This window comes from Ochotona curzoniae, unplaced genomic scaffold (assembly GCF_017591425.1).
Source record: "Ochotona curzoniae isolate NIBS_2020 unplaced genomic scaffold, NIBS_Ocur_1.0 contig_3819, whole genome shotgun sequence".
In the NCBI taxonomy this organism is placed as follows: Eukaryota; Metazoa; Chordata; class Mammalia; order Lagomorpha; family Ochotonidae; genus Ochotona; species Ochotona curzoniae.
This window is the reverse complement of record NW_024466004.1, coordinates 11,760,333-11,773,741: the sequence shown is the minus strand read 5'-3', so window position 1 is coordinate 11,773,741 and position 13,409 is coordinate 11,760,333. Positions and strand designations below refer to the sequence as shown.

The 13,409-nt window shown below is 44.9% G+C and overlaps 1 protein-coding gene and 1 non-coding gene across 2 annotated transcripts in view; both read left to right on the top strand.

The window, feature by feature from the left end:
• The first annotated feature begins 2,629 nt into the window (after window positions 1-2,629).
• TNFRSF21 (TNF receptor superfamily member 21) overlaps window positions 2,630-13,409 on the top strand; it is a 74,199-nt gene continuing 63,419 nt past the window's right edge. The window contains exon 1 of the mRNA XM_040983508.1: window positions 2,630-3,139. Coding sequence (XP_040839442.1) covers window positions 3,044-3,139 — 96 coding nt within the window. The 5' untranslated portion in view covers window positions 2,630-3,043. The remainder of the gene's footprint in view (window positions 3,140-13,409) is intronic.
• LOC121158866 lies at window positions 10,900-11,091 on the top strand. Its single transcript, XR_005884250.1, has one exon. It is a non-coding gene; the product is annotated as a U2 spliceosomal RNA (small nuclear RNA).

Sequence of the window (13,409 nt, the reverse complement as noted above, 5' to 3'; positions counted from 1 at the left end):
CCACTCAGGAATATTAATTGTGTTAGGTACCCATGGGATATCTTGCAATGTATGCTTACATTTAAAAAATAAAAGTTTGTTATTATAGAAATATTTTATTTCAGGCCCGATGTGGTAGCCTAATGGATAAAGTCCTTGCGTTGAATGTACCAGGATCTCATGTGGGTACCAGTTCTTGTCCCGGCTGCTCCACTTCCCATCCAGCTCCCAGCCTATGGCTTAGGAGGGCAGTGGAGGATGGCCCAAAAGTCTTGGGACCCTGCACCTGCATGGGAGACCTGGAGGAGGCTCCGGGCTCCTGGCTTCAGATTGGCTCAGCTCCAACTGTTGGAGCCACTTGGGGAGTGAACCAGCAGGATGTAAGTGCTTTATCTCTGTATCTCCTTCTCTCTGTGAATCTTTTTTTTAAAAAAAAAAAACACATTTTATTTGAAAGGAGGAGAGTAGCAGAGAGAAGAGAGTCAGAGATCATCTGTTTCCTGTTTCACTTCCCAGATGAGCACAATGACGGGCTGGCCCAAGGAGAAGGCAAGAGCCTGGAGCTCTGTTTGGATGGCTGCATGACTGGCAGGGGCACAAGCAGTGGGGCCATCCTCTGATGCTCTCCCAGTGCTTCAGTGGGAAGCTGGGTCAGAAGTGCAGCCTCCAGAATTCTAATCTCTTCTTACAGAGGACACTGGCGATCCAGGGAGTGACCCCACTGTACCCTAATGCTACTTCCCCCACCGAAATTAAATTTTGGTAAAACTTGCAAGGTGTTGAAGATAAATAAATCATGAAAATAAGAATCAGGATCAAACGATAACATAAATCAGCGTTTTTATTTTAAAAAATTGAGGACGTATTTAAAAGTGGAAGAACAAAAATGGACTGAACTTCCAGAACTAATTGTAGCTAGAAAGTTTTAAGTTCAGCCATCATTCTATCCCCCAAACTCTATATTTAGTAGCGACATTTTCTAGAACACCTTTGCATTTTTCCAGAGGTTGTATAGTATGGTGTTTCCTTTTATGAGAGCTGGTTGAAAGAATAGATTGCGATTCATTCATCAGTTTTTCAGCTTCTTCCAAAGTGTATTTAGAGCAAAGCAGCAAAAGACAATACAGTGATGATTAAAAAAACAAATAGCTGGCATTCCTGCCCTTACAGGTTACCTGTGACGGCACTAGGTGCTGGGTGCTGAAGCAGAAACCTGAAACACTGCTTGTTTTGAAGTAGGATGAGCCAGGGAACATCTAGAATAAGCCCGGTGCCTCGGGACTTACCAGTGTGTCGTGTGGACCAGATGGCTGGCAAGGTAGTTTCAGTTCAGAGTGCCACATACCACCAGTACCCAGATGATTGACAGCACCATTCGGGAAGGATGGTGAGAACAAAAACACTCTCCGCATCGTCCCAGGTGAAACGAAGGACAGCAGGTCCTCAGACTCACACGTGGGAAGTGCCCAAGAGAAAACTCGTGTTGTGCTTGCTTCTGAAACAGAACTACATCCCTTCTGTAGTCCCACATCCCCCCAAGGCATTGCAACTCACAACAGTCCTCTCAGTGATACTGGGGGTGGTGGATGAGAGAAGTATTTCTTCTTCCTGTAATAATCTCCTTTAAGACTCTGAATCCCAGGGCCCAGCGCGGTGGCGTAGTGATTAAGGTCCTCACCTTACACGCCCGAGATCCCACATGGGCGCTGGTTCTAATCCCGGCAGCCCCGCTTCCCATCCAGCTCCCTGCTTGTGGCCTGGGAAAGCAGTCGAGGATGGCCCAAAGCTTTGGGACCCTGCACCTACATGGGAGACCCGGAGTAAGCTCCTGGCTCCTGGCTTCGGATTGGTTCAGCTCCAGCCATTGCAGCCACTTGGAGAGTGAACCATCTGATGGAAGATCTTCGTCTTTGTCTCTACTCCTCTGTGCATATCCGACTTTCTAATAATAATGAAAAAAAAAATCTTTAAAAAAAAGCCACTCTGAATCCCTAATTAGATAAATGCTTCTGACCAAAACTTTCAAGGAGTTCCAAAGCTCCCGCAAGTCCAACCACAAACCCAAAAGCGGAGGGCCTGGGTTCAGAACCGGTGATCTGAATTTCCTGAATTGCTTTCATTAACCCAGAAGTTCTCCAGTTTTGCCCCATATTAAAATCAACTGGAGAATTTGAAGCAGGCAATATCCAACTTGGATCCTTTTCTTTTCCAATGAAATCACAGTACCTGAAGGTGGGACTCAAGAATCAATATACATTATGTATGTATTACAAACTCTCCAAGAGTTTCAGGGGATAGCAAAGGTTGGCAAACCCATGTATAGATTGTTTGTCATGCATTCGGTATAAGCGTTGTTACAAAATCTTCGTGTCAAAACCAGTAAAAGGACGTGTGCCACAGAAACAATTTTCCTGTAATCATGAAAGCAAAGTTAGGTCAGCGTGTGCAGGCTTGGCCACGCTTTGGCCTTGGGTAGGCAACTGTAATTTCTGAATCGAACGCCAAGGGGCGCCCTCTGTCTCCCCGCTGTACCTGGAATGCCTGCGCCTTCCCGACAGCACAAAGAGCCCGGCCTCCTCCCGGGTGACATCACAAAGGGCCGGCCCTCCGCCCCTTCGGCGCCACCACGTGTGTCCCCGCGCCCCGCGGCCACCGACTCAGTCCCTCGCCGGCCGGTCTGGGCAGAGGAGGGTGGTTGGCAGTGGCTGGAAGCTTCGCTATGGGAAGTTGTTCCTTTGCGCTCTCGCGCGCAGCCCTCCTCCCTGGTTCTCCGCTGCCACTGTCGGAGAAGAGCACCGGGAGACGCGGGTTGCATCCGCGGCTGCTTCTCCCGGCTCCGGCAGCCGCGCGGCTGGGCAGGTGCTGAGTGCCTCCAGATCTTAGCTCGTCACCTCCTTCCTTTGCTCGGCTGCCAGGCTGCCGCAGTGCACATGGGGTGTTGGAGGTAGATGGGCTCCCGGCCCGGGAGGCGGCGGTGGATGCGGCGCTGGGCAGAAGCAGCCGCCGATTCCAGCTGCCGTGGGGCTGCGCGCCCCTGGAGCCCCTGCGAGCCCCGAGCTCAGCCATGGGGACCTCCGCGAGGAAGAGCACCACCCTCGTCCCCAACAGCCGTATCGCCGGCCGAGCCAGAGCCACGATGATCGCGGGCTCCCTTCTCCTGGTGAGCGCACGCGGGGACCGGGGTGGCGGCCACGCCGGGGAAGAAGCTCCTCTCCAGCAGCGGGGCGGGTCCCCGGACCGGTGCTGCGGGAGGAGCCGGGCCGGGGTGGCTGGGTTGGGAGGTTTGCAAAGGAAGACACCACGACCAGAGGGCTCTCACTTGGTGTTTTGAGGCAGTTTACGGGCCCAGCAGGGGCTCGGAAATGAAGGCGAAATTATCTTCCTTGCAGTCTGGCTGCGCTAGAGGTGGCCGCCCGATTTCCTACGCATTTCAGGGCTCTCCCGGCTACTCGGCCTACCTCCGGGTGCCGACACCTACACCTACCCCTCACCTCGTTGGTCAGCAGCCGCCCCCCGAGTAGTGTGGGGATCCGGCTGTGGTGCGGGCCGCCAAGGCTCTCCGCGGCCCCGCTTTGTTGCACTGCAGTGTCATGTCTGGATGCTACCGCAGCGGACACAGCGGCACCGGTGCGCGCCCGGCACCAGGGACCCTTCCCGAGCAGGGCGCGCGCCGCCCCCAACCCCCATCCTCCTTGGGTCCTTCCAGCATCTCTCGCCTCCCTCTTGGCTCGGGTGGGTCCCTGTGTCTACAAGCCAGAAAAGAGCCCTTAGACGCCCTCCCCTCCCAGGCGCCTCCAAAGCGTCGGCTCCCAGCCAGCCAGGGCTCTGATACTCTTATGGGGGTTGGGAGGAGGGGACAAGAGATCCACCCAAAGGAAAACGGATTTTCTCTAGTTTTTGCTATATCTTCAGTGCCTGTGACCAGGCAGATGATCCTGCTGTGGGTGCCACGGGGTTCGTCGCTCACGCTGCATGCTGCTCTGGAGCGTGCTGTGTTTCTTAGTCCCCCATCACTCACCTGACCAAAGCCTGAAACCACCCTTGGGCCAAAACTTCTCCATTGTCTTAAATCTTTTCCTCTTACTTGTAAGTACTGGAGAGCAGGTGCAGTTACATGGAAGAAAATCGGAGATGTAGTTCCATACTTTTTATCTCAGTAGAGAAGATGGGAGTTTTTATGTTTTTGTTTTAGTTAAAAACCAAACCAATCAGACAGAACAAGAGCCTGTGTTCATTGCAGTGCTAAGTAAGGGAAAGGCTGTGCTTTGCTGTCTCTTTATCCACAGAGGCTTAAAGCTTGGCCAGGCAAGATCTGCTTAGATCCCAAGGCGCTACAGTTGCTATGGCCTGAGAATTCATCCTACAGACTCTGTGGTTCCGTGTGTTTTTAAGTGCATGAGAGAGACTAAAGGAAAGTTTGTGGCTGTCAGCATTTATAATGAGGCAAGTCCCAGTTTCCCTTCAGAGAATCATGTCTGCCCATTTATAGTAACAGCAAAGTTAAGGTTTTGTATGCTTGGAACAAGTGTGGTGGTGTAAGAAGTAGGGAGACCTCATAGGGACGGTGAACCTCGATTGAGAGTCTTGGTATACAGAGAAATACACCTGGTCCATTGATCTGTCAGTGGAGTTGAATGTATCGTTGAATTCCCACTGCTCTAACCCATGACACATTTCCAATAAAAGTGAATAAATCTTAAAAACAACTTGGTTCAAGACTCCTTGGCTCTAGCCTGGCCTAGCACAAGCTGTTACAGCAATTGGAGGGTGAATTAGCGGCAGAAAGAATTTTTCTTCTCTGCTTTCAAATAGAACAAATAAATACAAATAAATAAATAAATAAGCAACTGGCACTAGAGCTTGCATAGTAGGAGAGCTTGAGCACTTCGAGGGAAGGTAGAGAGGTTGGAGATGTGTCTGTGTGCTGCAGTGAGAATAGGACAATGAAGACCTCGGTGAGATGCTCTGGTTAGTATGGCTTTGAATTAATTCCATTCCTTCCATCCTATCGTGTATCTGTGTCATTTTTGTGACATATTTTGGGGTCATGATAGACTAACCACGTAGAAGATAGTTTATTATAACCTTTAAAAATGCCAGTGTGTCATATATGCACACATTATAATGTGTAATATTATATCTGGCAAATATGTATGTATCTATGTGGAGAGAGAGCAAATACTGTCATTGTGTTCTGCCTTATATAAAATGTTTAGATTACTGTGTTCTAGGTGTCTATGTGCAGTGCATCATTTATTTCTAACGTGTTAGCGAAGCAGATGGTATTATCGCCATTCTATGGATGAGCACACAGAGGCTCCAAGAACTTCACTGGTTTGTCCAGTGACACAGCTTGTCCACGGTGGCACTGGAACCAGAACCCAGAGCTACCTGACTCCTCAGTTGTCGTGCTTCTTACTCCTGTGCCACAGTGCCAATTTCACAGCTCCAAAGTGCTTGATAGCTAAATGCAACCAAGAAGGCTTACTGGGGGAAAGTTGAGATGGTTTGGTTTGTCGCAGAACATAGAAGACAATTACATGAGAGACCCTGGAACAAAGTATTCTTGCCACTTGCATCTCTGTTGATGACGACTTGAGGCAGCTGTGTAATATTAGCAAAAAAAAAAAAAAAAAAAAAACCACAGACACATACAAACTGGCAGGATACATTCCCCCAGCCAAAAGTCTGGAGACAAACCAAGTGAGACCATCAGGTTGTGCCAGTGTCACGGAATGCCCTAGATAGGTTTGCCCAGTGTGACACTAGACAGTTAAATTATTTCTGGCTCTCAGAGAACTTATTCTGACCACCCAAAGAGGGTATTGGCTGTCGGCAGTCAGAAGAGAGCAGAGCCATAATTCATGAGGAAAGTGGATCTTAAGTTTTAGAAACCGCTGTTTGCATGTGTTATAAATTCTGATCAGGTGGCTGTTTGCTGTCATAGCCTGCCCAGTGTGTTTAACTAGGAAGTGTTTCCCTCTGCCCCAGGGACTATATACCTAGTTGAGTGCTACTTCCTGACCTAGTCACAGTCATTTCCCTATTTTAGCACTCTGTCTGTTTAACTAGGCAGATGTGGGATGGTTTGGTAGGGCCTTACCTCCTGACTTGTGTCAAGACATAGTGGCAGTGCCGGGCGCAGCAGCCTGGTGGCATGCCAGGATCCTATGCGGGCACCAGTTCATATCCCGGCAGCCCCATTTCCTATCCAGCTTCCTGCTTGTGACCTGGGAGAGCAGTCACGGATGGCCCAAAGCCTTAGGAATTTGCACCCTCGTGGGAGACCCGGAGGAGACTCCTGGCTCCTAGGTCCTGGCTTCAGATAAAGGATGGAAGATCTTCCTCTCTGTTACTTCTCCTCTCTGTATATCTGGCTTTTCAATAAAAATAGAGATACATCTTTAAAAATAAAAAGACAAGATGGCAAATTCAAGCAGAAATTTGGATTAGAGTTGATATTATATCCAAAAGAGTATCTCCTTTATGAACTTTTACACATTTATTCTACAATCCTAGAAAATGAGAACTGAAAGGAAAAAAGCACTCTTTTAACACGCTATATTTGTTGGGTGAGTGGGAAAAAACAGTTTAAATTTTTGAAGTGCCGTTTTCATGTCAACAAACAAACCTGTGCTGAGCCCCTGGTATGAGACTCTGTTCTTGGGGTGAATTGGGATTTGGAATTTGCCAAGGTACAATTATATGGTATACAAAATGACATTTTAGTGATATGAGATAAGTAAATGGTATGTAAGATGTCAGTGGCCATCAGCAGCACTAGTTGATTTTCATTTGTTCCTGTAGAATCAGAGGATGAATTTGTTGTACTCAGGGTCATACACTAAATGTAATGGATTGTTAAACTCTATAAAATCCCTGAAGTCCCTCTGGCTATTAGTGTGAAAGTCGGGGAAAGAAAAAACTCTTCCAACTCTCAGCACAGTATACATCAGGTTCTGGGGAGAAAGCGGTGTGTGGGAAGTCAGGAGTGGTGGCCCAGAAATGGAGTGAAGGATTCCTGACTTGCCTGTGCGTCATCTAGAGTCCAACATATAGAATTGGATCAGGTTTCTCATCACACCGTGTCTAGAGCCGTATGTTTGAAACTGACTCAGGTACAGTCTAAGACAAACAAATGAGTCTCCAATCTAAACACTCCATGCAAGTCAACTAAAGCAGCAGGGGAAAAAAAGTTCCTAGTACTGGGATTTCTACTAGTGTAATTTGAGAGAGAGAGAGAGAGAGAGGAAAAAAAAAAAAAACCTGACTAGGCATAGCTGTACCATCCACCTGTTGTCCCACTACACATGTCAGTATAGCCAAAATTGAACAAAGCTTATCCTGTTAGATATTGTAAGCACAGTTAATGGCACATCTTTCAGGATAGTTTGTGGACAGTCCCTTTCTTCATTTGTGTTCTCGTTAGGAGCGAATATATAGAAACTCCTCCTGTGTGCTTTCTGCCTGGTAGATCACAACAAGGAGATCGCACACTTTAGCTTTGTACCTCCTGCCCCGAAGGCTTCATGGGCAAGTTGCAAGTTGGTTTTGTATTTGCTTAGCCAGTCTTTCATAAAGCATAATTTTGATTAACCTTTGTGTGTGTGTGTGTGTGTGTGTGTGTGTGTGTGTGAGATGGCAAATGGTCCTATGCATCATCGGACTATTCAGGGGCTAAAATGAATCGAGTGACCCTTCCTTGTTTAAACGCTTGTGCCTATTTTCCAGTAAGCACTAGCATTCCACTGGCCCTCTTCCCGCAAACAGACCTGGCATATTCTGGTGCTGCCAGGTCACCAGTACTTCCTGGCAAACTCAGGTTTTTCTCTTCTGTGGCAAGAAGAGCCCAGGGTATCTCAGCATGTCCAGTGACCGTTTGGAAGACTCGCTCTGTACTATTAGACACAGGTGTGTGTACTGGGCAGAGTCGTAGCTGAAGCCAAATGTGCATTGCCAAAGTTGACCTTTTTCTGGAACAGTAGGTGAAAATTGGACTTTGCTGCTGCAGTAGCAACTGCCTAGTTTTGATTCTTTAAGAACAGGGGCAAAATCATGAATAAACAGTGACCTTGCCACTGTGTTTATGTTTGCCAAATACCAAAAAATCAACAAGGATTCTAAGTTGACCTGAATGTTGCCACCTGGCTTTCCTTCCATCTTTCATTTCCAGCCTGAATCCAAGAGTAAGGGAGTTTGGGCAGAAGTTCTAATATGGTGGGACCATGCCCACACGTGGACAGGACTTCGGCTGACAGAGAGTAGAGACTTACTGGTGTTTAGGATACTGATTCTGGGATGTTGTGAACATTTTCCTGCTTGGGTGTTGGGGATGACAGATGTTTGCAGTGTTTGGAAAGTTGTCCCCAGAGGGATCTTAGGCAGTGCGCGGGGGGCCAGAGTGTGGATGGATGGATGGATTGGCACTATAGATTCATGTTCTTTAGAATACTTAAAAATTATGCCCAAGATTTTGTTAGAAATAAAAACAAAGAAGAACAGAGGGGCTTTGTTAGTTAAGTCACAGAAATGCTCATGATCTAATCTTTATATTATTTCCTATTTGCTCCTCTGCTGCCAGAACTATAGCCAGGTACCATTTGCAGCTCCATCTGCTGAAGGAAAAGTACATGATCTTAATGGGTTTAAGTGAGGAGAGGAGAGAGACCAGGAATCCTGGAATAAAATGAGAGTAGCTAGGGATCCTGAGAGTCCAGAGGGGAAGAATATGAAAGTGATTGTAAATATTGATCGTTTACATTGATACCATTAGCTTTTCTTACTGCGTGCTTACCACTGACACTGTGTTGAATACCTTCTGCAAAGCACGTCAGTGAATCTTCCAGGTCTCTAAGGTCATAACAATAGCTCAGTTTTATAGATGAAAGACTGATATTTCAGAGTTTGACTATACAATTACTAACTGCCAGGAAGAGAGTTTGAAGCTAGGTCAGTTTGGCTTTTTACCCGCTGCTTTCTGCCAAGCCGTAGGTAGGCAACAGGTCACCTTAATTTACCAGAATTTTGTTTCGTGTACAAGGAACGGTTTTACCTAAGAATTGAACATTGTTTGCTTCTGATGAGCAATTCTGCCTCATGATGGTGTTTGGAGGTTTAACCAAAACTACTGGTTCTGCAGTAAGAACAACTTGTGTGCGACTTCAAAAGGGAGGGCATGGAGTTATTGGCAGGCACTTTCCTATGGTGTGACACTGACAGGCAATGGGGCCACTGCTAAGATGGAAATGTTATAAATAGGGAATGGATACTTTGCTTTACTTGGGTCCTTGGGTCACTCTGAAAAATATTTGCTTAGTGAGTAACAGTGAAACCTAGGTTCTGCTTAGCAATGTAGTTTCAACTCATTTATCCTGAGAATTTGTTGGGGTTTTCTTTACTTCCCACCTTATTATTTGTAGAGGGCAAGTGCATGGCCTTGTACCATCTGTTATTAGTATTTTCTTTATTCTCTGCTCATTTTTGTTCCAGGTCTCTTGGAAACTGGTTTAACATGATGGTTTGAATGATTCCACAGAAAATGTGTCTGTGTGTATTTTATGAAACTCATTGGTAGCACTGTCTTACGCAAGCTTTTCAACATATCTCCTTACATATTGTAGAGATGTGATAGACTAGAGAAAGGCAAAGGATGTGAAGAAACAGGCTTTTTTTCCTCCCCATTGGTCCTGAAAAAGAGCTTGAAATCTTGTCCCCCTAAGATAAGACAGGGAGAAAATTATCATCTAATTTCTTTTTAAAAAAGATTTAGTTATTTTTATTGCAAAGTGAGATATAAATGCAGAGAGGAGGAGAGACAGAGAAATATCTTCCATCTGATGGTTCACTCCCCAAGTGACCACAATGGCTGGTGCTGCTCTGATCTGAAGCCAGGAGCCCAGTTCCTCTTCTGGGTCTCTCATGTAGGTGCAGGGTCCCAAGGCTTTGGGCCATCCTCGACTGCTTTCCCAGGCCACAAGCAGGAAGCTGGATCAGAAGTGGGGCTGCCGGAATCTCATTTTACATTTGGCTAGGTAACAGGATTAGAAGGGGAAAGACAGGTTGGGAAGGGAAGAAAAATTCTAAAGGCAAACGGTGACAGTTTCTTAGAATCAGTTAAATGATTCTTATCCAATCCTTGCTCTTTCTTTTTTCTTTTCTTTTTTAAGTTTTATTTTTATTGAAAAGTCAGATTTACAAAGAGGAAGATATTCTCATCCACTAGTTCATTCCCCAAGTGACTGCAATGGCTGGAGCAGGTCCAAAACTAGGATCCTCGAGCTTCTTCCAGGTCTCCCACACGGGTGCAGGGTCCCAAGGCTTTGGGCCATTCTCCACTGCTTTCCCAGGCCACAAACAGGGAGCTGGATGGGAAGTGGGGCACCTGTATGGCATCCTCATGCATGTGTGCCGAGAACTTTAGCCACTAGGCAACCCCCTGCTCTTTCTTTATGTTCAAAAAATCCATGGCTTATCCTTCGTTTTAGGTACTTGGGTGCTTCCTCAAGAAAAAATAGAAAATGGATAAAATTTGTGTATTTCTTCATTTGCATTGCCTCCCACAAGTGCTGCTGTTCTAGTTCAGCTACTCAAAGACAAAAAACAATTACTATTCATCTTCCTCTTTCTGGCCCAATGCCCTTACACATAGTCTTTGAGGAATAAATGATTGCTAAATGAATTCCAGAATAATATTTTAAACTAACTTTTGTTCATTCCAGATAAGTTAGAGGGTGGTTGGAGCTTCCTGGTTACTCTGAGCTTCAGCAAAGGGTGGTGAAATTATTTAAAAAGAACGTTTTAAATGTAAGATAGTTGGCAGACTAGAAGAACCGTAGTGGATGTTGAATTTTTTCACTGTGTCTTCCCTCTTACAATTCTTTTTCTTAACAGCATTTATGGTTGTGTAAATTTGGAGATTTCATTGCTTCTTAGCCTTTTGGCTAAGATCAAGTGTAATATCTGTTCTTATCAGTTTAATATCTGATACGTCCTCTATCCAAGGGCAATATATTACATGGAGTTTTGGAGCAGGGAGTTAGAATAGGAGCTTGACCCATCCACTCTCACATTGACTTGGTATTGCAGTACCAGACATGTAACAGAGATCTCCATGTTTTTATTCTTCTCATGTTTTTATTCCCTCCAGGGGGAATAAAAAAATAATACAAAATAAAAAATAAAATTGGTGATTTCAAATTGCTTGTGTTCTTTTTTCTATGAAGTTACTTTCTATTATCACACAGAGATATATTCACAGTTGCCATTCATTTAATTAAATTTATGGAACATTTGCTAAATATAAGGCATTGCTGAAGTTGAGGACTGTTAGAGTGAAAGGCTGTTCATAATCTTTCCCTTTTGCAGTTTATAAAAGACATGATGTTGAATAAGAACCACACACTTAGGGGCCAGTGAGATAGCTCAATTGGCTACTCCTCTATCTACAGACTCTAGCATCCTATATGGGCAGTGGATCCTGTCCCAGTTGTTCCACTTCCCATCCAGCTCACTGCCTGTGGCCTGGGAAAACAGTGAAGGATGGCCCAAAGCCTTGGAACCCTGCACAGGTGTGGGAGACCCGGAAGAAGCTCCTGGTTTCTGGCTTCATATCAGCTCCGCCCTGGCCGCTGTGGACACTTGGGGAGTGAACTAGCAGATGGAAGGTCTTTTTCTGCCTCTTCTTCTCTCTGTAATTCTGCCTTTCCAACAAAAATAAATAAATCTTTTTTAAAAAATTAGCCACTCAAAGGCAGAAGAAGAGTAAATTAGTAGGAGGGAATTGCATATGGAATGGTCCAGAGATGGGGAAGAGCTATAAATACTCATCGATTAGAAAGGTCATTGTGCTGGATACTCAGTGGAATAAATGTGAACTCAGATTGAGGTTGAAGAGGCAGGCATTGGTCAGTCCATGCAAGACCTTTAAAAGCATGAAATCATCAGAATATTATTAAAAAGTTCAGTGCGAAGGAATGCTAAATATGGCTTTAATTCAAAAATTTTTTGAAGATCTCTTTGTGGAGATTGAATTAGAGGGGAGATTGAATTAGACAAAGAAGGCCAGTTGGAGTCTTTTACAGGAATTCGGGTAGAAGGTGATAGCACTAGAATGGTGACAGTAAATGCGGGGACTATTAGACAGTGATGTGGGGGAGGTTACTGGTGGTGAGATAAGAGGAGGTGATATTGAATGAAAGCGATCATCGAGGCTTGCTCCCAGTTTTCTAAACTGAAATTTATGGAGATCTGATTACTTTGAAAGGATTTGGAAAGGACTGGATGGATTTGTGAAACTCAGCATTTGGGTGTATTGAATAAGTTTAAGGTGCCTGTGATTCTTCAGGCCTGATTGCCTGCCATTTCCAATAGCTGGCCAGTGTGTTGAGCCTTCCTGCTGTTGCTGCTTGGATGGATGACTGTACAAGCCTGCAATTATTCTTTTTCTTTCTGCGTTGTTTTGTCATTGTGCTTTCGCCAAAGCGGAATTGCCAGGTCAGAATAAATAAATGAGCAATTTTATGACTTTTGCTGCTCATTTCCAGATTGTCTTCAAGAAGACTGAAATTGGAGTACTACCAGCCATGTATAAATGTGTTTTGTATTCCACAAACCTGCCAGCATTGGAGTTTATCATTTTATTTTAATAATGGTCCTGTACTATAGATGTGTAAGGACATTCAGTTGTGTAAATTTGCATTTTAGTCATTGCTAGGGAAGTCATACATTTAGTCATATCATGGTTACATTGGTAATTACCATTAGTCTTCTGTCTCAACCACTTAGTGAAATAGCTAACCACCTTTCCACTAATTCTTTACCCACTTTTATTATAAGCTTTATTTATGTTGAAAAGCAAGAAGGACAGTGATAGGGAAAGAGAGACATGCAACGGAGATCTCATGTTCACCAATTTATTCCCCTGCAGTTGCTGGGCCTGGACTAAGCCAAAGCCAGCCAGGTATTTGAGAGGTTTGACAAGGACCCAACTACTTGATTCATAACCCGCAGGACCTACAGCCTCCCATGGTGAGCACTAGCTACCAGTAGGTCAGAGGCAGAACCTAGTTCTTGGATTAGTGCTAGGATTCGAACCGCAACACTTCAGAATGAGATGTGAGCATCCCAAGTGGATTCTGAAGTCTATGCCCACTTGTTCACCCCAATCATAAGGTTTTGTTAGCTGTAGATGGCATGTTTTACATCCGACTTATAATAGTAGTATTTTTAATAACAAATTTAGGCTTATGTATTTCACTCACTTTTCTTTTTTGAATGAGGATAATTTTTATTGTTCATTTTGTTTTATTATTCAGAAAACCATGGGGTAAATAAACTGTTCTGATAACTTTCACTTTTGTATTTCATCTTTTTGATCTCTGGACTTCAGTGTCATATTTGTAGTTAAAACAACACCATGTGAACAAAAAGTT